Source organism: Crassostrea angulata, chromosome 3 (assembly GCF_025612915.1).
Source record: "Crassostrea angulata isolate pt1a10 chromosome 3, ASM2561291v2, whole genome shotgun sequence".
Lineage (NCBI taxonomy): Eukaryota > Metazoa > Mollusca > Bivalvia > Ostreida > Ostreidae > Magallana > Magallana angulata.
This window is the reverse complement of record NC_069113.1, coordinates 5,217,145-5,241,656: the sequence shown is the minus strand read 5'-3', so window position 1 is coordinate 5,241,656 and position 24,512 is coordinate 5,217,145. Positions and strand designations below refer to the sequence as shown.

The window sequence follows — 24,512 nt, the reverse complement described above, 5'->3', positions numbered from 1 at the left end:
GCAATGACCAAAATGTCATCAAATGTACAGCAATTTTTATCAAAAAAGGTCTGTCAATAAGACAAGAAATGTTAACTCTATGACAATCTATGTCAAAACAATACAGTATTGTTACAAATTTTGTATGTATATGCATTATGTATATAACATGTTTATGTTGCATATTAATATGATGCCTAGATGTACAGTGGGCAATGGCCTTTAAGTACCAAATAAAACATCTTATCTTATCTTATCTTATCTTGTATATGTAAAAGGAAATCAAGGTAATTTTTTTTGTATTGAATTTTTGCAGATGATGTAAGAGAGAATGAGTGTTTGGAAGAGATTGCAGAGGGTGGGAAAAGATGCCTCCAAATTCCAGTTCACTGCCTCATACCAAGAGCTGGAAGTAGAATGTACCAAAAAATGGTGAGATAGAACTCAGCTAATTACCTAGAAACACATCAAGGATATAACCGGAGTGTTCCGATGTATAACTGGTTTTTCTGCATACAAACATTTTTATACAGTTGATATAAGGTGATAGGAATTATATTTTAAATTGAGATATCAACAGAAAAAAATTAGTGGTAAAAATTAAGAAATGTTAGTTGAATTTATTTGATTTTAATATCATGTTGAAGTAGGTATCGATTATGTTTTAAAGTGTTACATGGCTTAGTATGGATATGGCAGATTAATTTAAGATATTCTTAGATTGCGTTATGATACAAGAAATTCAAAGATTATAATGTACATGTATGTCTGGAGGAAGGCATTTCTAAACATGATAAACTCAAAACATTATATACAGTATACCTGATAAATTCAGCATTAATTGTACACATTTGATTAAAGCTGACATGAATTCATAAAAGCATTTGGTCGCCATGTTAGTATGGATCGCTCCTCTACTGCCAATGGAGTATATATACCGGTTGAGAAAGTTATGGTCGGTTGCTTTCCGATCGAGGCATTCAGGTTGCACGGACTTCTACATGCATAAACCACACAATGTAGTAAAATGTTTGTAATGAAGAATATGAAAGGAAACAACAATAAATAAAATAAAAAATATATTTATTCTTTAAAAAAATCCAAGGTATCCGTATTATTTTGCACAGAAAGTGCTGTCTTACTTTGCATGCGCATCGAACACGTGTGTCGTTCATACATAGTGCATAGCGTTTGCATCCTTTTGAAAACCCCAGCGGCACTACATCAAACACAGTAGCTAAATGATAGTAAATCAAAGAAAATTACAACGTAACATCATTTTCATCGGTTTCTACAAAAAAACACTCCGTTTCTAAAATCCATGCGATCATTGACATTGCTCGATCTGCCACAGTGTGTGGTTTGTGCATGTGTGCATGTGTGATACTACAACATACACAGGAAAACAGTCTACAATTATCTAGGATTTTTGAAGTATCTGTGCCTGGATTTCAGTCTGTCTTGTTTCGTCGTTCATTGGATATTCTTTGCCAGCGCAGTGGTTGTCATATTATTTTTGTTCAAATTGGTTTCTACACGTCTTTTCGTCCAAGGTAACGTGTTCGGGTGTATGAAATACCTGAATGAGATGAAGCACGAATAGAGCTCTCGGCCTTATATAGGGGGTGTGTAGCGATGAGCAGAACAATAGAAATCGACAACTTATATGGTGGTAGTCAGAGATAGAAGGGAAATAATGCGTATTTATGAATTCTTGTCAGCTTTAATGTGTTGTCTAAATACAGCTATTGTTAGATAAACACTTATTAAGGCCCATTGACAAAGAGGAAATTGTTTTTGATAGGAATTTAAATAGCTTACATATTTTTCTATTATTGAATAATGACAGCACAATATGTGAAGATGCCAGGAAGTATTGTTTAATTGATATCTGTGTAACCCTCAATTTTATGATGTATCAACCTCTACATATAATAATCCCCCTCCCCCCAACACACTCACAAACACACTCACACAGCCTCTTCTTCATTCATAAGGCCAGAAAAGCCAATCTTATTTATGATTTTAATAAAGAAGGACATCTGTAATATTTTCTTAGGCAACCCAACAAGTTATGTATTGTTTGGACGCGACGAAGCAGACGAAGGTCTACAAAGGTAAGTTTAGTATTGTCTGTTCATCTGTACCCAGGAAACAACAGTACCGTACATTAATTCAATATCAGTACATTTATCAATAGTATCAGTTTATATAAAACCAACCCAAAAGACTGTTATGAATTTATTTAAATTTCCTTTTGGAAACTACTCGGCTATTATGTAACAAAACAAGTGCCTCACACTTGCTCACAAGGCCGTAGGCCTCATACACACAAAGTTTTCATCCTAAATCAGGTACCTGGTACAAGCTATTGCCTACCACATATCGAGCCATGGATCTCCTACATTATGTCTTTTTACAGATATTGCAGGCCTTGTTGTCTCCATCCAGTTTTGTAAATATACAAAACGAGTGTATTTTTCATACTTACTGTATGGTTTGTTACATGATCGCTATTCACTGGAAAAATTTAGAACGCTCATTAATTGTTTCAATTGTTTACACCTAAACTTGGTCCAAATTACATGTGCTAGAAAAGGAAACAGAAAAAGAGCTTACCATTTGTTAATTTATATAAGGTTACTGATAATCCTTAATCTGAAATGAATAAGTATTCAAAGCAGCCTTCTTAGATATGAAATTTTAAAAATGGTTGATTTTAGCAAATTGTTTGGAATTATTTTTCAGTCAGTCTGTAAAAAATATATAATTAACATTATGATATGGTCAAGAATATTTGAAGTTTGTGTGATTGATGGGATGAGAGTAAGATGGTACCTGTTTTTATGATGGGGTCTCTACCTTTAGCTCCACACCTGGGAGCCAACCATTCAAAATCCATACAAAGGTATGGTGACCTGGACTGTCCCAGAAAACATTGAAATCCAGGTGACTTTGTTCAGAGACGGTCAGCATGTGGAGTATGAAGACAAAGAGTGGATATTCCAGATCGAAGATGTGAGTTTTAAAGCATGAAATTTGTAGGAACTGGGAGGTTGATTTATGCATGAAGAGAGTAGTGTCAGCAAATGAAGGAATTACCAGTAACTGTAAAAGCATAACTATTCGTTGGGATGAAACTATATAAATTAATGATTTAAAATGATATTGTGGGTATATGTACTAAATTTTGTTAAAAGAGCAATATTAAGCATGAAACCTTATGAAATATTTGTTGGGGATTTAAGTTCGTTGTTGAATGTTTTAAGGGAAATTAACTAGATTTAATTCCCAACTAATATTTTGTTTTTTTCAGTATCTCAGCAGTGAAAGTATATTCTTGTTTTGCAGTGATATGAAATTTGTCATAATTTTTTAAATTTTTTTTTACTGAAATCGTTTCTTTTGTAGCAATCCATGGCCGGAAGGAGAAAGATCCTGGCTACGGCACCAATTAACATTAAAGAGTTTGCCTCTTCTTTACCAACTCAACATACCATGAAGCTAACCTTGAGACCTACAACTAAAAAAATTGTCAGCGCCTCAATGCAGTTTACATTGTCTTGTCTGTTCCTAAGGGAGGGAAAGGCCACGTAAGAAGTTATCATTTTATCATTTAAGGTGGCTCGACACACCAATGCATTATTTGATGGATCGATGAAGAATTCTCTTTGAGAAATGATTATTCAAAAATGACACCTATATTGGCCTCTGATTATTTTATATGAATTTTTTTGTATTTTTTTTATAGAAACCGGAAACATCGTTTTAGCTGCGAACAAGATATATTGGAGCTAAAAATTTGTTATCAATTAATGCACAATACAATTATCTATAAATAAATATCAAAAACGGCCAGATAAACTTTGAAATATTTTTGTAAAAAAAATATTTATGAAAATGAAAAAAAGGATTGTAGATATTTTTTAAATCTATGGATAAAAACTGCAGATAAACTGTTACTCGCATTTAACAATTGCTGTACAATCATTTTTCAACAAGAAATTGAAACCAAATAGTGAAATTAAAGTATAAATGGAAAATTTTAAAATCGAACCGATCCCGATTGTAATTAAACTGATCCCGAACGAAATCACATAAAGTTAGAATGAATCAGAATTTTGCAAAAATTTCAGGTTGTTTAGCTGTAAAATGGTTTCGTCATTTACTAACTTTATAATTCATAACAATTACTTAGAAAAAAACTGCAGTTTATTTGTAAAATTTCAATTTTAAAATAATTCTGATCGGGATCAGTTTTTTTTCAATCGGGATCGGTTCAAATTTGATAAATAGCAAATTTTCCAAAATTTCGCATTTTCATTTCAATTTCTTTATAAAATATCATTGTTTAGTAGATAGTTTATGTGACTATATGTTATTTTTAAAATTTTATCCATAGATTAAAAAGATATTAAAGAATTACAATTTTGATTTTCAGAAATATTTTTTTAATTAAAAAATTAAACACTTGACCAAACGATCTTTGGCATGAATTTATTTAGATTTATATTACACATTAATTGACAACAAGTTTTAAGCTCTAATATATTCTGTTTGTCTGCAAAACAGTTTTTCCTATTTCACTGAAAAAATACAAAAAAATTCGTATAAAATAACTGAAAGCCGATATTGATCTCTGTTTTGTGGAATCATGTTTCAAAACAGATTCTCTGTCGATCCATAAAATAAAATTTTGGTGTGTCGAGGAACCTTAAGAATAATTTTTTTCCAGAAAAAGATTTATAAGAATTATAACTTTTTAAGTTAAAAATTTTCTCAAGAAACTTTAATGCTACGAGAGAAATTCATTTGTATGTATCAAACAGAAAACTAAAGTAACATTACTTTAAGGTCAGACAACACATTTCTCAATTTTAAATAACTTTTTCCAGGAATTTGTTATAGATTTACTACTAATTGACAAGCTTTCTTGCAAAAAATTAGGGTATCTTACCAGGCAATTGTGCAAAAAACTTAAGTATGCAATTTCATATATAATCTTATTGAAAATACACTTGTATTGCTGATATAAAAATTTTGGCATATATATATATATATATTCAAAATTATTATCATTTTTAAAAATGATAATAAATAATCATTTAATTTGGTACATTATAAGGCCGTTGAAAATTTGAAAAATAGTTATCATTTTCGAGGAACATGTTGTCTGACCGTAATGCTGTTTTTATGAGATAAAACCAATGATTTTCTCTGGACAGAGATGAGGACATGCAGTCAGTGGCAAGTCTGATGAGCATTGGTAAGACAGACATAGGCGTGATGGAGGATGTGGAGGAGGTGGATGAGGAGTCAAGCAAGGATTTCTCCTCGAGGCTCTCTGAGATCACCTCCGAGTTCGCTAAACTCGAAAGTCACCATGACGGTAATCCGTTTGGAAATCCCTTTGAGGATGACCTTGACCTGGAATGTGACTTCTGTGGTATTGTGTGCTTGGCTTTTTTTTTCTTTCTTTCTTTGCAATTTTGATTATTTGCAATTACTGTTATGTTTTCTTAATATTGTAATTTTGGTTTGTTGAAAATTTGAAAAGTTTTCAGAATTGCATGATACGTGCATTTGTTACCTGACTATTTCAAGTGAAGTTAATAATGCAAGATCTGAATATAACACCAAAAAAAGAAAGAGTGTGGAATTTTAAAGATAGAAATAAATGTTCTAACTCAGTTCTGGCACAGTATTAGCAGCTGCTTTATTATTGTAAATATAACAAACATATTTTTGATTTTGTTGCGTCCTTTATAATGAAATTTATGTTATGCAATGTAATTACTATAGATAATAAGGACCACTATCAATATAGATTTAAACAATTAATGATGTTTAATGAGATGTGCATCAGATCTTCATGTACGGTAATTATGTAAGTTTTTTTACTAGCAGATTCTTCCCCCTTAAAGTTACATGTATGAATGATCTTTGAACATGTGGAATGATCCAGAAAACCAAAACTGATTTTTCTGTGTGCATTTTTCATTAGTTTGGGAATTGCACTTTATGCTTGTGATATTTATTTTCTACACTTATTTCATACAGGCAAAAGCATGCAAGCAATTGTAAGCTGCAGCTTCTACAATTAATTTTTCGTAAAACTAACAGTCAATAACATCCTTTGCCTGGGAATATCTCACTCTGACTTTCTGTGCCTTTCAGACCCAGTGATAGAACAGAAACCTGTTTCTCTGAATCCCTTTGAGGAGAGTGAGGAAGAGGAGGAAGCCACTAACCCTTTCACTGAAAACTCTGCTTCTAATGACTCTACAAATGCTCTCACTGCTAGTCAATCAGTCAACCCCTTTGACTCCCTTGACTCTGTAAAACCAGAGAAAAAAAGTGATATTTTGCCTGTCAAGAAAAGACGGGCCCCGCCCCCTCCTTCAGGGAGATCTAAAAGTGACATGTCTAACAAAGAAAGACCTCTCTATACAGGCACGCCCCCATCCTCCCCTGAGGAGCAGAGAAAGAGAGCAGAGAGGGCTATAACCCCTCCCTCGGAGTCCTTGGACACCTCGGCCAGTTCCTCCCTCACTGCCAGCCCCTCCATACAGTAAGTGACTCCCCACAAACTCGGACTTGTAGCACTCCAAGGGGGACAATTCTTACTTCTGGAAGTTCTTCACCACACTTTATAGTTATTTGAAAGCTACCGTAGTGTTTTGGGAGTAAATATTAGCACAACAGTAATAGGTCTACAATGTATGATTGGTGGTTATTCATTCCTATTAATGGGTTATTTATTCATATTAGTTGAATTTTTTGCTATTTACATGTAAGTAATTGTAATTCTTAAAAAAGTAGGAGTTTTAAATGTATGTATTATCCTGATGTCCATTCCTTAGTCCATATTATTTATATTAAGACAACCACTGAAGTATACAGTACATAGGTAATTGAACCTTGATCCATTGTGTTTAGCTCTGCCATGTTAATTGTCAGATTGATGGCATACAAGATCTGAAATATGATAAACTAAGAGTACACAGAGTTAATCAAAAATCCTTTCATCTCTGCATTCAGTCCTTCTGTGTAGAATACAGTGCGTTAAGATACAGGTACATGTGTTGGATTTCAAACGGACTTACACCAACTGATTGAGCTGTGGCATTTTATATTGCAGGTTGTCTCCACAGCATAACTCAAGTGATCTGGAAGGCGACCGCAAAGTCTTAGAGCCACTGGACATGAACCAGGTGATCAGATAGTTGGTTCTACCTGTACATGTATACAGGTGTTCTGTACATATTTAAACAATAATATGAACTGATTCAGGAGTTTTGTTTGAAAGAAAATATATATGAAAGATGTAGATTGGAAGTAGCGTTAATGACCTGTCATTTGAAATTCAATGTGCAATTGGAAAAAGTAATGTTGTTTACATAATACAAATTAATTTTGTTCCTTTTTTTTTGTTTTAGAAACTATGAATTCTTTTCAGATGAAATAAGTATGGTAACAAATAATTGAGAGATGTTTGTTTTTTGAACAATCAGAACTTCAGACAACAGTTTCTTTTTTTGTGTAATCAACCATTTCTTTACAACATTTAAGTTCACTGAAAAAGAAAACAGTTAAGAGAGATTAACTTTTATATATGTATATATATTCCTGCTTTGAATGAACGGCTTCAGAGAAAGATGCAGCTGCTTTTATTGTTGTTTGGACTTCTATTATTGATCAAACAAATTACAAATAGCTTAAAAGTTTGTTGAAAAGAAATGATAAGAAGCAGAATTTATAATTGAATCAAATTGTAAATGATTTTCATTACAGCTGGATTCTCCATCCAGAGCACCAGACTCAACAAAGAGCTTGCTGGACTGGTGCAAAGAGGTCACTAAAGGGTATAAAGGGGTCAAGGTCACAAACTTAACTACATCTTGGAGAAATGGAATGGCCTTTTGTGCTGTGGTTCATCATTTCAAGCCAGATTTAATGTGAGTTTAAGTGTCATGAAATGTTTGACAGTATTCCAATATACATACAGGTTCTTTTAAAAAGCAGCAGTAGCAATAACATCTGAATATTGTTTTATTTACTTTTAACATATATATATATACCATATATATATGTACCATGATCTCTAAGCATTTTGCTTAGAATAACAGCATAGAATATAAGATACATATACATGATGATTATAAACTTTGGAGTTTTTTATGAGAATAAACAATATAATTTGAAAACCAAATTTAATTTACCATTAAGTGTATTTTTTTTTTTGGTGTAGAGATTTCAAATCACTGGCTCCCCATGATATAAAAGGAAACAACAGGATTGTAAGTACTGGAGTTGTGCTTCTTGAAGTTAAAGACATCGCTACATACTTGTTGAGATGGGTTTCTATGCTGTATTTTCTCTTTATCAGGCATGTGATGCCTGGCACAGACTTCACTATATATCTGTCAAGACAAGTTTCTATGCTGTATTTTCTGAGGAGTTTAATGCTGAGGACGTTAATATTGACACTAGCGAATGTTTTCCCTTATAAAATACTGTTTTCGCAATCTGCTGTTATTTCTGCATAACATCATTATGGGTCGAGAGGTCAAAGTAGCGCATGAATAATCTAGGTCACTGCTTTTTCTATGAACTCAAACTAACGACTGAAACACACCGTGACACCTACATAATATCGTAATGAAAACATAATTTAGGCATAAATGAAAATAAAATGTATCTGTATTTTGTTATATGAAGTTTTATTCATTCATTTTCTTACAAAATGCACAGTAACATTAATTGCAGGGATAACTGATTCATGTAAGATAGGCATATAAACAGAATAATGTTTATGGATCAACATTGTAATGAGGCGTTCTTAAGATTACAATCGCAATTTGTCAAAGGAGTTAAAATCAGTTAAGGTGTAATATCCCTCTGCTATTAATTTTGCCAGATATTTTAAAAAAAAATTTCATACTGATTTTCATCAAAGTCAATATCAATCGATTCATACGAAACAAAGTTTAAGTGATGAAGCGCTGCTAGATTTTTCAAAATTGATAATGTGTCTTATCATGAAATGAAGAAAACTAGACATAGTGATTAGAAAAAGCAAAATTTTACCATCGCAGCATAAAATTAAAAATCTAAGATGTATCTGAAAACAATGTATAGTTATATACATTGCCAATTCATATTACGAAACATATTGAAGCGCTGCATTTAAGTTCAGAATAGCACTTTGTTGTATAGGTTTGCAACAAAAATTGCTTCAATCAGCAAGAGTTATCTTTCTTTATCATAGACTATTGAAGGTTTTACATACATGTTTTACATACAGTGCATGATAAATTGCCACAGTTTCTAAATTTTCAGAAAAGGTTTTCTGTTTTTAAATTTGGATAAGATAATAGTAAATGGATATATATTTAAGAAATCCTAAAAATGTAAACCAGAGCATTTGTTATGTAACACAAAAAAGGGGAACAAGTGAATAATCTTCCAGTAATTGGTATGATATGGGTTTTTTTCAATTTGTTTTCCCATATCTGCTCCCACAGAATAGAAAAGCCTTATTCAATTTTAAACATTTGAAATGTTATAAGTTTTAAATGAATTTATGGGAATAGTCATGTAGATATTGCCTCATAAATATTTTATCATTATGAATCATTTCTTGTAATATTTCATACCTGTTAACCCTCCCGCATTGCGCGGGAGACTCCCGCAAAACGGCCTAAAAATCTAAGATCTCCCGCATCCAACCTATCTCCCGCGCGGGAGACAAATTTCTCCCGCAATCGTATTTGTCTCCCCCATACCCCCCCCCCCCAAATTCTGAATCTTTACATGCAAATTTCAACAACCACTGCGGGTTTTTCTCTGATTTTGAGCTCAAACAGCTGCTGTGTAGCTTGAATATATCAAAATCCATCCAAGTACTGTCTACCGTGATCATAGTATGACATGTTAAAGTCCAGTTTACTTTTTACGATTACTTCCGGTTTTGACTTAAATCAGTTACGTATTTAGTTAAGCCATATAAAAAATAAATAAAAGCTTAAAACATCTTGATTTTACTCTGTAACACCAAAGAAAACAATACACAGCCAGTGGTGTCACTTAACGGATGCACAGGTAAAGCACCCAAGCCACGTGCAGTGAGTCGTGACTAATTCTGTCTGGCCAGCACAGTCGGTAAAAATCAAAGTGAGTTTTGAACACTGGGTGTTTATACAAGCTACCGATAAAAGTGAAGCTCGAGGAAAAAGTGTAAAAGCATTTCACAAGAGTTTTTAAAGTTTATAGTACCGGTACTATGAATTACAGGGATGCTATAGACATTACAACAGAGATCATTTTTAAAGATACTGGAGAAATACATGTTGTTTTGTGAATTAAAAATCTATCCTATATATAAGGCAAAACATAATTTTAATGAATATTATTTACTGGTATTTTCTTAACTGGGTTTCAAAATAAATTTTCTGTGTTTATCCTAGATGCCAGCATGCAGTGATGGTTCAATACTGAACAATAAGAAGACTTAAATATAAAAAGTGGCATTATTGACTTCTTGTATTGTACCTTGCAAACAAAATAATAGTTTTCTGAACATGTACAGCAACACAAGTTGTAATTGCACACTGGTAGTCATAGAAATAATAAAATTTAAAATGATTGCAAATGCATTAATAACAATGGTAAAATAAGGTATCTAACAGTATTTTTAATATATATTTGCATTTCACGTGAAAAAACGTCGTTTACGCAAAATCTCCCCCTTAGCCAAGTTGGTAAGGGGGAGATTCTCCCACATAGCAGCTTTGAAAGGTTAACAGGTATGATATTTTGAAAAAGTTTTCTTTACTTTTTTGCCCCCTGCTTCAAAAGAGCCCTGGGGTTCAGTTCGTTCCGTTCAAATTTTCTTTTTCAATATTTGAATTTAAATAAATGTATAGCCTTCCAACATAATTTGGGACCCAGCACCACCTCCCTTGTTGTTACATGCCTCAATAATTGTGAGTTAACAGAAAAAAAGTGATATTATTTTCTACAGAAGTTATCTCTCTTATCAGAGGGACTTTCCACCTTAAAATTCATTTCTGACTCGTATAACAAGCCTCGATCAAAACCGCAAACACAGTATTACAGACCTTTTGTGTTTAGTCCATTCATGGTCAAATTTAACTCTTTGTGTTTCTCCATCCATTTTCTTCCAAATTGCTTTCCTCTATAATGTCAGAGGAAAATCATTATGCTCTTCAATGTGATTCTGCGATAGAATTTCACATGAAAATGCCTGAGTAGACTCTTACTCAACTTTCAATCGCTTTGTTTTCAAATTTCCAACTGCTCTGCGACTTCAACAGAAGTGGTACTATTCCGCCAAGTTCAATTTTTTTTTCAAGTAAATTTTCTTTTCTGTTTCACTTTATTATAATAAAAAAGCGCTGTCTTATCAAAAGTGGTGTCATATTAATTTATCATGATAATCAAATACTTGCAACATTGTTGTACTATTTTTTGTTCCGTCATCTTAATTGAAGCGGTTTTCTAGGTCATCACAAAAAAGAAAGTATGGAGCATTGTTATTGTCATAATTTGCAGCAATTGTAACTATAAGAAATAAGGTATCATTTTTGGATGTATATCTGGATATAAATACAGGTTGGTACGTAATCAAATCTTCCATAAAGCCCTTCGGGCTTCTTGGGATTTAATCACGTCACCAAACCCATATTTATATCCCGATATACATCCAAAAATGATACCTAATTTCTTAACTACATACTTGTTAAGACAAGTTTCTATGCAGTATTTTTTCAGGCATTTTGATGCCACATCTTGCACTACGTATTTAATCCTGTTTTAATGCTGTAATTTTTCAGGCATTTGATGCGGCTGCGACGTGTGGCATCCCCCGACTGATTGAGCCCTCGGACATGGTCCTTTTAGCGGTCCCTGACAAGCTGTCTGTGATGACCTACTTACATCAGCTGAGAGCGTACTTCACCGGTCAGACGTTAGAGGTTCAACAGATAGGTGGGCTGAACAATCTTTTTAGTCTCCATGTTGTTTTGAAAGCAGACGTTCTTATTTCTTATTTGATACATGTAGTGCAATAAATAACATTTGACTAGATATTCCGAACTTCACTGTTGAGTAAAGTAAAAAGTGGTAGAATTGCTTTCAAAACAACTCTTGAATTATTTAAATAATGCTATCATGAATTGACTATAAAGAATGATATATATGTAACTCTCGAATTTGTATTCAACTACATTGTATTTATTCAGGTACAAATGCAAGAGAAAGTATGTACACCATTGGAGATATGGATGCAAATACTCAGAGTGAAATCAGCAGAGAAATGTATGGAAAGAATCTAGTCAGAGAGAGTAACAAGAAACACAGCAAAGAAAGTAGTCCTGTCAAACAGGACAGCAGAGAAAATAGTCCCCAAAAATCACAAACTAAAGAAAATAGTCCCACAAAATTGCAAAGCAAAGACAACATTGATGTTGCAAAATCAGAATTTCAAAGAAGTAAGAGCAAAGAGTCTAGTCCCCCAAAGCCATTAGACTTCTCGCAAAATGCCAAAGTAAGTTCTGTGATAGATGAATCTGTGAAATCTGCTAGTTCCGCCCCCGCTGACAGTGACGATGATGTGTGGCAGCCCCAGAGTGGGAGTAAAGCCTCCTCACCACTCAGCGGCCCTGGATCTGACCGTGGTAGTAGTGTGGGATCGGTGGACTCTTCTGTCTCTCCTCGGGCCCTTTCCCCATCCTCTGGGGGCAGTGAGCAGTCATCACGGGCCTCCACCCCTTCCTCTCCCCCCTCTAGTACTGCTTCTCCCAAGAGAGGATCTAGTGGAGCGTAAGTTATTTAAGGAATTTAAAAACAATTGGATCTTTATAACAATTATTATGAATGGTGCATTACAATGTTTGTTATTCTATTGTATTTTTCTTTTGATTCACAGTATTTAACATTTGTATTATATGTACTGTTTCTTTTTGCAGCAAAAAGATCAATATAAGCGACATTGACACCATTTTTAAACCTAAAGTACGTATACATGTAATTACGTGTACTATCTGTAGATTACTTCTGAATAATTAAAACTAAAGTGTTTTATATGATAAATATCATTAATTAAGGTGTTTAATATTAGAAGTTGTTTATTTTGCTGCTTTATATCTTTAAGCAGGAAGAACAAAGGAAGTCTCGACAAGAGGAGTTGAAGGAAAGAGCAAAGTTTCTGTTGGATCAGGCCAGGAAAGAAGCAGGCATTGGGGAAACTCAAAGCTCTCCTGCAAAGGAGGCAGAAAAAGATGTCTCTGTGGTATGTGCTAAGTAACATAGATGACACATGACACAGTGATAAGACCAACTTGTCAGCGAATAGTTTTATGTGTACATTTGTTATACATATGCACATATAGGACCATATACATGTATGTTTTAAAGTTTGCCTTTAAATAATTACATCATGCATGTATAGGGTGAAGATAGATATTTATTTTTCAAAAATATGAAGTACTTCAAATTGCAACCTGATTTTTTTTATACCTTTCATTTGGGATCTTTTACGAGAAATTTATTAGATGAAATAAATCTATGATTTATTTTGTCTAATAAATTTTTTCAAAAGATCCCAAATGAAAGGTATAAAAAAAAAAGGCAGCAGTTTGTTTGAATTTGTAACAAAGAGTATTTTTATAAACACTGCATAGTATATTGAAAAAAAGAGATAAAAAGTGACAGGAAGATCAAAATAGATAGAGTTACTAGTTGAAACAGTTCTACTAGATTTAACCCTATAGTTAAAACCCTTTGTACAATTATCGTAGGAAACTGAAGACAAACAGAAACGATTAAAAGAGCGAGCTCGACAGCTTATAGAGGAAGCTAGAGCTGGGATAGGTCAACCTGAGGTCAGCCTGCCAAAAAGACCCAGCCAGGATCTTACAACAGAAAACGGTAGGATTTCTATCCACATCAGCCTGCTCATTTCTATAGTGTATGCTAGTTAATATGAGTCTGTTTTCAAATTGCTAGTTCATTTGAATTTCTTTTCTCACTTTTAAAAGCAAAAGCATCCTTTTACGTAAATACACATTGTGTATATTCATTACATCTCCTATCGTATCTTATTTCAAGTGGTTTTGTTTTTTTTTGCAACCATTTATTTCTTTTTAAATTATGCATATTAACATTTCATTTTCTCCCTTTTTATTGCATGGATGTCGTGCTTTTGTTTTGATGCCCAATGTGTTTGATCTGTTTCATCCAGACTCTTGTAAATCGACGCTGCGAATGCGACGGATTGTTCGTACTCCTGGTCTTTTTATCATTAAGAGCGGTATGTAGATTTGTACTCTGCTAACTGCTTCGTGTTGTGGTTTTGGAAGCTTTGTGGTGACAGTCGCTTTTCTTCTTTACTTAAATAGTTGACATACAGCTCTCTGTTAACATGTATGCTTGCTTTTACTTGTAATAACACATACTGCTATGCACTGACTTGATGTTTAACAAATTAACTTGTGGTGTTTTTCCTTTTCTAGATTACCGGGTACATGTACCGTAGCTTTTTGGAACAGGCATTTTGGTAGATGTTTTATTGTATAATCAGAGCTGATCATATAGAAATGCAATAATTTATGTTTCATGGTCACTCGCCTTGATTTTAAGTCAAAAGACATTCATGTCCATGATTTGGCAAAAGTTTAGTTATTGTTGATGGTTTAGGATTCTACACTACACCATTCTTGGCCCAGTGCTATATATATATTAATATATATTTGTGCAAATAAGAAGTATATATCTATTCAATGTGTATCATTTCTTTCCTCTCAAATTGTCATTTAACTGTATTCGACCTGTCTCAAATGACCGTGTAGTGAGCTACCAGTCCTCTAGGTTCCCTTCATCATCAAAAGCAAGGTTTTTGTAGTGCTTTGATGGCGAATTGGTTAGCGTGATGACCGCTCACTGCTAGGAGAATGGGTTCCAGAAGTCTTGAGTTCAAGCCCTGGTTGGGGCGGAGGGGAGCACCATTATATATACGATATTTCAATGGAAGATCTATTTTTAGTCCAATGTAGAGAAAATCAAATGTTATATTGACCTCTTACATTACATGCTGGTGAATATAATGTATTAATTTTATTTAGATAGTTGGATATGAGCCAATCAGAGATCTAGGAATTAATCAATCATATAATGAAACTTTTTTTTATTGTTTTTAGATTGTTGGATTTCAGCTTTCCAGAAAGCCTTATTTAATTTTACAATTAAGTAAAATCTTTCTTGTTCTTGCATCACAGGAAACAGAATGTCTTCTGGTATAGATGAATAATCTCATTGTGATCTAGTTTACTATAAATAATTGAGTGTGTATGATTTTAGAGTCATTGTCTCTCAATAATGGAGAAACCAATAAGACCGAGCGAACATTGAAGAAGTTCAGCCTCAAACAGCCAATGCTCACTTCATCCCTGACAGAGACAGCAAAGGTCGGTTGAATGTTGACTTTGATTTTGTATTTACATTAGTTGAATTATCAACCTTCATGTACCGGATAATTGATATCTGATGTGATAATTGAGGTGACATCTGTAACAGAAACTATAAACCTTAGTCCTACATATAGGTGTGCATTAAGGATATCAGATGACCTTAATATCTGAAGTAGAAATATGATAAACAATTCATAAGTACTAGTATTACCTCAGTTTCAAAGATACTGTTCAGAAGATTTTGGCAAATAAATATGATATGGGTGATAGCAATTCAACAATAGCATAATTTTCTGACCTTGGGATTTCCTGTGACATTACTATTCCATATCATGCATAAAGTCTAGTTCCATAAAACACTTTTAATTTATTTTTTCAGTAACCTTGAAACAAAGATGCAATTCAGCTATTTCATAATTTTCTGACTATGACCTCAGTGACCTTGACTTTTACAATTGGAGTACTTATACTATTTCAAGGACACTGTTCATTTTCATCAAACTTAAAACAAGGATTCAAATAGGTAAAAACAATTTGACTGCATTCAATTTTTTGACCTTGTCCTTTCCTATGACTTCATTATTTCTTATTTTACATTAAGCTTAGTTTCAAAGACAAATTTCATTTTTTTTCCCTATCAAATAAAATTGACAGAAATTCAACTGCTCATTATTTTTTTCCCTGGACCTTCTCTTTGATTTTGACTCGGTTCTTCCTTGCTATGTATTTATCTTAGTCGTAAGGAAGCTGGTCAAGAAAGTATCCCTTTGCAATCGTTTTTCTTACAAATGGTTATTCACTCTTGAAACTATCTTGGACTGTTCTGGTATTCCCTATACCTGATGCTGGAGGGTTATAGAAAACAGTGTAGGGAAAAACTGTAAACCTAAAATATAGCCTTGATATAAAGCGTTTTAGTTGATAATTTTGAATTACATGTATTATAAACAGGAAGAGTCAGCAAGGGAAGTTAGTCCTGAGAATGAAATGGTCCATTCAACATCGGATTTCTCCTTAACAGAGAGCAGTGAGGGCTCCCGTGACGAAGGTAAATCATGTGCAACAAGTCTGATAACAAATTTTAGTTAGTCAGAAAGAGAAGGATTCTTTACAAGTTTTTGGGTGACTTGAGTCATAAAAAAGCTGTAGAACTGTAGCTTATCAAAAATTCATATAAAATAATTGAAAGCTGATATTGTCTCTTTGTTGTGAAATCAGATTTCAAAATGATTCTTTATCAATCTATCAAATGAAATATTGGTGTGTTGAGGGACCTTAATATGGTTATAGAACAAACATATTACATATTAACCTTAGATTAGACCAATTCAAATATTATGATAAGGAAGTCATTAATTGCCATAAGTAATTGATGTTGATAAAGAACAATGTAATTGTTGTTAATTACTGTAAATGTAGTGTTGGCATAGTCATACATGTATTAATCAATGATTGGCCTGACAATTCTTATGGTATATTTTCTTGTCCTTGACAGCCCTAATGCTTTGAATTTTTTGTGAAAAGTTATTTATCATGGGAGAATGGTTATAAAACACTTGTCCACTGCATTTCAGTTGAAAGCGAAAATGATTGCAATATCTGAAGGGGGTACTGCAGAATATGGAGTTAGATACCCTGTGTTATTATAATACTATAGGGTAAACTTTTAATTACAGAAAAAAGCACATGTGCCTCTTAACCAAGAAAAAGAGTTTAAGTAAATATCGCCCTACAAAAATGACTACCCAAGTTACAGTAAAACACAATTACAGCAAACATGTGAATAATGATTTCATGATTACAGCAGTCAGTTTCTTTCCCCTTACATATGTTAAAAATTCATGATTAATTTATCAGAAATTTAAAACGTATCCATTATAACCATCTCAGGCACCTTGCTACAGGAATGTCTTACTGCATATGTCATTTTTTTTAATTTTTTTTTTTTTTTATTAATAAGCCATTTTTTTTTTTTTTTTTTTTTTATTAATAAGCCAACTGCTTCTACATACATCATGTACATACAACATCACAAATTTTCAAGGACACAAAGTATGTTTAAGAAAGCAACGAAAACAATTACATCAATAATGCATATATAATGAACGTTTACTAAGAGAAAAAAATAAATACATATTGAGCACCTTTTTTATTGAGAGAGAGAGAGAGAGAGAGAGAGAGCATGCACTCTAGAGTGAGTTAATCACAGGGGTCCAAATTTCCCAGTCTGTATTGAAGTTATCCATTTCACTTCTTTCCTTTGCACAGAATTGGAATACTTTATATAACTATATATGTCATATCTTAGGCCCAAAAAATTATTTTGCTCTTGAGTTTCTAAAACAACAAACAGTTTGAAATATAATTTAACAAACAGGAACTTTTATACTATTTCTATTGTCGACTTTATTCCCTATTTCAAAATGGCTACAAAAAATGTTGAAACAAGTGTTGACTATGCATCTTTGTTGTTTTTTTATTCTCATTTGTACTACCAGATACCATTTTAAAATATATTAAAAAACTTTGGTTTTTGTTTCAAATTATCTTGCTAGTTTTTAGCTCACCTGATCTGAAGGCTCAAGTGAGCTTTTCTGATCAAGATTTGTTCGTTGTCTGTTGTTGTTTTCATCATTGTTAGTGTTGTTGTCGTTGCAAAACTTTTCAAATTTTCATCTTTTTGTCAAGAGCAGATTTCAACCAAAGTTGGCACAAAGCATAACTATGTAAAGGGCATTCATGTTTCTTCAAATGAAGGGCCACACCCTCTTTAAAGAGGAGATGATTAAGAATTATCAAAAATCTTCTCAAAAACAATTCGTCCTGAAAAGCGTCAATTTGTGTGGAAGTATCCTCAGGTAGTATAGATTCAAGTTTGTCCAAATCATGGTCGCCAGGGGTAAGGTGGGGCCAAGATTTAGGGATCGTGTTTACATAGGACCACATAGAGAAAATCTTTGAAATTCTTCATATAAAAAACTATTAGGCCAAAAAACTCAAATTTGTATAGAAGCATCCTCAGGTAGTGTAGATTAAAATTTGTTCAAATCATGGTCCCAGGGGGTAGGTGGGGCCACAATGGTGGATGGATTTTTACATTGGAATAATTAGAGAACATTTTATAAAACTTTTTTAAAAAAAAACCATTAGGCCAGGAAAGCTCAAATTTGTGTGGAAGCATCCTCAGGTAGTGAAGATTTAAGTTTTTCAAATCATGATCCACGAGGTATTGTGGGGCCACAATTTGGGGGGGGGGGGGGGGATGTTAAATTTTTACATGGGAAGATATAGAAAAAAATCTTTAAAAATCTTCTTGAAAATGATTCAGCCAAAAAAGCGAAAACTTGTGTGAAAGCACAGATTGTGCAGATTAATGTTTGATCATGATTCATTAGAGAAAACTAGGAATAAAGATATATCTAAAAGAACAAAAGGGGTTTGGTAATATGTGAATAAAAATCAGCAGATATTTTTTACTTTTTGTGTTAGATCTACTGTAACTAATTTTCAAGATATTTTGAATTTGATACTATTATGCACATTTAATCAGAGTTATGGCTATTGTTGCTCAGGTGAGCAATGTAGCCCCAGGGCCTCTTGTTTGATAAATGGTTAATCGTTTTCAATTGAGACCACTAAATATGATATTTAACTTTTTGTACAATAGATGATTCAAGTTCCTCTCCAGATTCTCTAGATATTGATAACCACGTCGAAAGAAAGAAGGATGAGGTAAGAAGCACTAGCATTTTTAGCTGCCAACTATCTTAGTCTTCTAAACATGTCTCACAACTACCCCAAATTCCCTGTGTCTTGGTATATAAAATATAAAAATATATATCATGCTGATGTGTTAACAATTTTGAATAAACCTGATTTTCATCAGGTGCATTGGTAGTTGATTTATCATTAGAAATACAGTTGAACTTCGATATATTGAACACTGATATCTCGAACACAATGGATATGTCAAAGTGATTTGTAAGTCCCAACCACTTATTTTTTAAGTATTTTGCCCTTGATATCTCAAATACTTGGATATCTCAAAGTTTTAAAAAGTCCCATTGAGTTCGAGATAACAAAGTTTGACTGTACATGAGAATGTCTGCAGATGATAACGTAGAGATACAATTTTAAAAAAAAACCTGAAACCGAGTAGTTTGGGAAATAAGGATAAAGTGCCTTACAAGTTTCTGTCATCCAACATCAATGGTTACCAGAGAAAGTGCACATTATACAAAAAACTTAAAATTACCGAGCAATAATATTTGAATTATTTTAATGTTTCAGAAAGAAACATATCTGTCTTTGAAAGTACTTGATGATTAATAGTTTGAAGGTGTTTTGTTGAAAACTATATGAATGGAGTTTTTTGCTAGACATTGATCCTTCATCTCCCAACATAAGTGGTAATGCTTCAGGATTTTTAAGGTGTTGATTGTACTATTGATATTTTAAAATAGAAATTAAATCTTGCAGCATCTGCAGGACACCAATCAGTATGTCCATAACGAGATGGAGGCCCTGGAGAGGGAACAGACTCAGATTGATAGACAGGCAGGAGAGCTGGAGGCCAAGCTGAGGAAAATCATGGGAAAATGTGAGGCACCCCCACTCCCCACCCCAGCCGAATTCTATTCCAACCTTGTATCTTTGATTAAAGGCTGAACATTTTACAAACCCCACTCCATTTTTGTTTACCTGAGTGTACAAACTTGAGAATCATGCAGCATGTTATTCAAGTGAAAACAAAACCAATGATGAGTATATTTGGCTGTTTTGATAATCTAAGTATGCTCTTGTCTTGACCACGGAATACTGTTAACTGATGTCATATGATATTTTGAACCCAGGTTCACTATATTGCTGTGATATATTGAAGCACCCCACACACACACAAAATATTGAACCCCGGGCCCGGGATCAATATATTAGGGCCGCGATACATTAAACCCCCCTTTGCTTTTCAATTGCTTTCAAAAAAAGGGGGTTCAAAATATTATGGCCACGATATATTGAACCCACCCCTCTTATTTCCAATTCTAAATGGAGAGGGGGTTCAAAATAATATGGTAGCGATATATTGAACACTCTATTTAGTGAGAATTGGAAATAGGAGGGGGGTCAATATATTACGGCCATGATATTTTGAACCCCTCTCTCCAATAGCAATAAAAATCAGAGAGATGTTCAATATATCGTGGCCATAATATTTTGAACTCCCTCTCCAATTAGAATTGGAAAAAGAAGGGAGGGGGGGTCAATTTATTGCAGCCATATAAACAATAAAATGCTTTCTTTAGTGATTTATGCGCGATATGAAGGTGGCAATATTGTTGAAAAGATGTAAATTTTTCCTGCAATGATCGCTACCTTAAAATGTCATAACATAACATCATCATGATTATTTCGTGAAGACCATGATTTTTTCATAGGTCATTGTAGGTTTCAACCAATCAATAAACAGGGTGGGTAGATTTCACTCCGGCCCTTTCTATAGAGCTTTGAATTAACTGTAAATTTCTGTAAGAAATAGAGGGAATCATACTCAGTAGATGTAAATATAAATATTATGAACCCCCTCTCCAGTAGAAAAAAAAAAATAAGAAATGGGTTAAATATATTGCAGCTGTAATATTTTTAACACCCTCTACAATAATAACAAAAATTATTTTGAACCCCCTATCCAGTTGGAATTGGAAATAGGAGGGGAGGGGGGGGTCAAATTGTGGCCATACTATTTTGAATCCTCTCTATAGTAACAAAATTAGATGGGGTTCAATAAACCATGGAATCATTAGATTTTGTGGTGGCTCAATTTTCGTGGAATTCGTGGGCACTGCTCACCTACAAATTAACATCCTACACAAATAAATAAATTAGGACCATTAAGTCATATTTCCTTTTGTAAGTATCAAAAATAGAAATTACGTCCCAACAAACCTGTAATATTGAAGCAATCCACGAAAATTGGCCACCACAAATTTTAATGATTCCACAGTATTGTAGCCATAACATCTGAATCTTCTCTCCAGTTGGAATTGGAAATAGGAAGGGGGGGGGGGTGTTAATAATCACGGCCATAATATTTTGAACCCTTTGAAATCCCTCTCTCCAATAGCAATGAAAATCAGAGAGGGGTCAATTTATTTCGGTCATAATATTTGGAACCCACTCTCCAATTGGTAATAGGATGGGGGTTTAATAACGTTTAATGGGTATTTTCTGCTGCTTGAAATATTTGCGGTTTAGGCCCGAAAAAGTATCAAATTATAGTCTGTGTTTTCAATTTCTGCGATTAAATTAGACCGCAAAAAATAAATCAAAACATTTAACGTATTATCTTAATATACTGTAAAATCATGAAAATTTTCGTGGATTGTGGAAATCTTATATGTTCATGGGGACGTAATTTTGTGTATTTTTTTATTCCTATAAAAGAAAATATGACTTTATATAACCCTAATTTATTAATAAGTGAAGGATTTTTATTCATGGGTGGGAGGTACCCACGAATTGCATGAAAATTGAGCAACCACGAAATCTAATGATACCACTGACAGTATTGTATCAAATGTTGCTTTAGGCTACGTCTTTCATACATTTTCTGTATTCTGCTTGGGGTATTACCGCCAATACCATGTGTAATGAGGGTGTTAATTTCTCATTACGTAACAGCCACCTGTTGATTCAAGATGTACTAATTGTCGCAAGGTCAGTGTATATCTAACAATTTCTGGCAAAGCATGCAAATGTTTCATGTTCACAAATAATGATTAATTACAATCTCTTTTTAACTTCTTGTGTCCCGTAACAATGTGTCAATGTATCATGACCATAATATTTTGAACCCCCTTTCCAATTGGAAATAGAGGGGGGGTTCAATGATTACAGCCGTAATATTTTGAACCCCTTCTACAATAGCAATGATAATCAGAGGGGGGGTTCGATATATCAGGACGTAATATTTTGAACCCCTTCTCCAGTTGGAATTGGTAAAAGAAGGGGGGGTTGATATATCACGGCCGTGATATTTTGAACCCCCTCTCTCCAATAGCAAATGAAAATCAAAGGGGTGTTCAATATATAGCGGCCATGATATATTGAACCCTGGGTTCAATATTTTATGGGAGGGTTCAATATTTCGCAGCGATATATCGAACCTGGGGTTCAATATATATGGCATAATGTTTTAAACCCAGGTTCAATTATTCGCGGTATCAAAATTTCAAATGACGCCAGTACTTGAAATTAACAACATTTGCTATTTTTCATTTCTTGGGTTAATTTTAGTTTGAAAAAATTATTGAAATTGATTAAACTTATGATCTTTTATTATATTCCCGCTCCGAAGGAGAAGAAAATTCAGACAACAGGAAAGTAACAAAAATATTAAATAATTTTTAGATATGTAATAAATCTTCTCACAACAGTTTCTAAGGTGAGGCAAGCTACTGACAAACAAGTTGATAAAACAGGACTATCAACAATCTCGTTTGAAGTAATCTTTTCATAAGTTCTATGGTCGATACAACGATCTTGTCAGCAAATACAATCCACCACTGGGTTGCATCCTGACTGACGTTTTTCATACTAATTGTTAGACCATAATTAATAACCTAATTGTTTCTATGGACTTTTCCATTTTTTTCCCGATTACGACAGAGAGCACACGGCGGGTGTGACCAGTCAGCAGAGGATGCTCATTCCTCCTATGCACCTGATCCTACCTCTATCTTTTTGGAGGTCCGTGTTGCTCTGCTTCCAATTTGTATTTTGTTTTATGGATTTTTGAGATGGTTGACAGTTTGTTATTGTCATTTTTTCATCAACTTGTAAACACAAATAAATTAATTAACAAGGTAAATTTTTATTAATTCTTTATTTCCAGTGTATATTATTGCTTCCTGTGTTTCGAGATATGAATCAGAGTTTTATACCCAGATGCCTTTAGACTGCAGGTCCAGGGGGCATTCACACTTATTTACTAGTTAAGCACCCCAGTAAAATGTATAACCTTTTATGGAAGATTGTGTCTAGTTCAGAACAAATTGCCTTTATATATAGTATTCTTCAAATGAATTGATTATATATATATTTTTTTAAATTGCAGCCAAATACAAACGTTTAGAAGAGAAATTAATGCAAGATTGGTTTTTATTGGTTAATAAACGGAATGCCTTAATCAGAAGACAGATGCAACTAAACATCCTGTAAGTAGCAAGAGTTATCTCTCTTCAGTACCCTGTGTCAAGTTTTTTGATATAGTTGTCTTTCTTTAACTTTTAATTGTGTGTTTGAGTATTTTTCCCTACTCATTAAGTGAGATTGCCCTTTGAATATCCCAATTAGCACTGTGTGGCGTGTCTACATCTGCAGTAACTGGTCACTGACATGTGCTGAAAACAAGTGGTTGCTTTTTAAGTGACGTTTTTATCTAAGGCATGTAACTTTTCTAGCATTCTGTGTTAATTGAAATTTTATTTTTCATTCACACTCAGTATAAATGCATGTTAGGCTGCTGTGATTAGTCATAATAGGAAACAGCTCTTCTGTAATTTTAGAGGACAATTATTTTATATATTACTGCCTGATAAACTAAAAAACTTAAGAGATATGTTTATTATTGATGTAGTAGAATTTTTTTTTGGACAGAGAATGAGAGAGTTTTTGATTTTGAACTTTAATTGTTAAGATCTGGAGATCGAAAGAAAGAGATAATTGATGTTGCAGAGCTTTAATTGTACATAAATGGAGGGGGGGGGGTAAGAGTGAGAGAGAGAGAGTGTCTGAGACGAGGCTGATATTTCTGAGAAGCTGCTGTACACATTTCATCAGGGATTTGTTATTTTGTGATGGATGTTTATTCCCTTTTGTAAATCAGGCCCTATAAAGTCAGAGACAGCCCGGCTAATGATTCCTTGCCTAATCCCCCTGAACTTTTCAGTTCTCTTAAAGACAGTGACAAAATGTTGACATGGTGAGGCAAATTATTTATCTCCAGTCGCAGTCGGAGTCTGATAAAGACTGCAAATGTTTGCT

The 24,512-nt window shown here is 33.5% G+C and overlaps 1 protein-coding gene across 9 annotated transcripts in view; it reads left to right on the top strand.

The window, feature by feature from the left end:
• LOC128175431 (EH domain-binding protein 1-like) overlaps positions 1–24,512 on the top strand; it is a 57,398-nt gene that overhangs the window by 6,256 nt on the left and 26,630 nt on the right. The window contains exons 2-21 of one of the 9 annotated variants that reach the window (XM_052841051.1): positions 296–411; positions 2,039–2,096; positions 2,848–2,997; positions 3,391–3,572; positions 5,205–5,425; positions 6,157–6,550; positions 7,121–7,193; positions 7,774–7,937; positions 8,231–8,279; positions 11,838–11,991; positions 12,246–12,825; positions 12,972–13,017; positions 13,160–13,294; positions 13,803–13,932; positions 14,246–14,314; positions 15,361–15,467; positions 16,419–16,518; positions 19,138–19,202; positions 19,950–20,070; positions 23,584–23,683. In XM_052841051.1, coding sequence (XP_052697011.1) covers positions 311–411; positions 2,039–2,096; positions 2,848–2,997; positions 3,391–3,572; positions 5,205–5,425; positions 6,157–6,550; positions 7,121–7,193; positions 7,774–7,937; positions 8,231–8,279; positions 11,838–11,991; positions 12,246–12,825; positions 12,972–13,017; positions 13,160–13,294; positions 13,803–13,932; positions 14,246–14,314; positions 15,361–15,467; positions 16,419–16,518; positions 19,138–19,202; positions 19,950–20,070; positions 23,584–23,683 — 2,999 coding nt within the window. In that variant the 5' untranslated portion in view covers positions 296–310. Of the gene's footprint in view, positions 1–295; positions 412–2,038; positions 2,097–2,847; positions 2,998–3,390; positions 3,573–5,204; positions 5,426–6,156; positions 6,551–7,120; positions 7,194–7,773; positions 7,938–8,230; positions 8,280–11,837; positions 11,992–12,245; positions 12,826–12,971; positions 13,018–13,156; positions 13,295–13,802; positions 13,933–14,245; positions 14,315–15,360; positions 15,472–16,418; positions 16,519–19,137; positions 19,203–19,949; positions 20,071–23,583; positions 23,684–24,512 lie in introns of all 9 variants that reach the window. The other 8 variants (XM_052841052.1, XM_052841047.1, XM_052841049.1 and 5 more) reach the window with 8 other exon arrangements.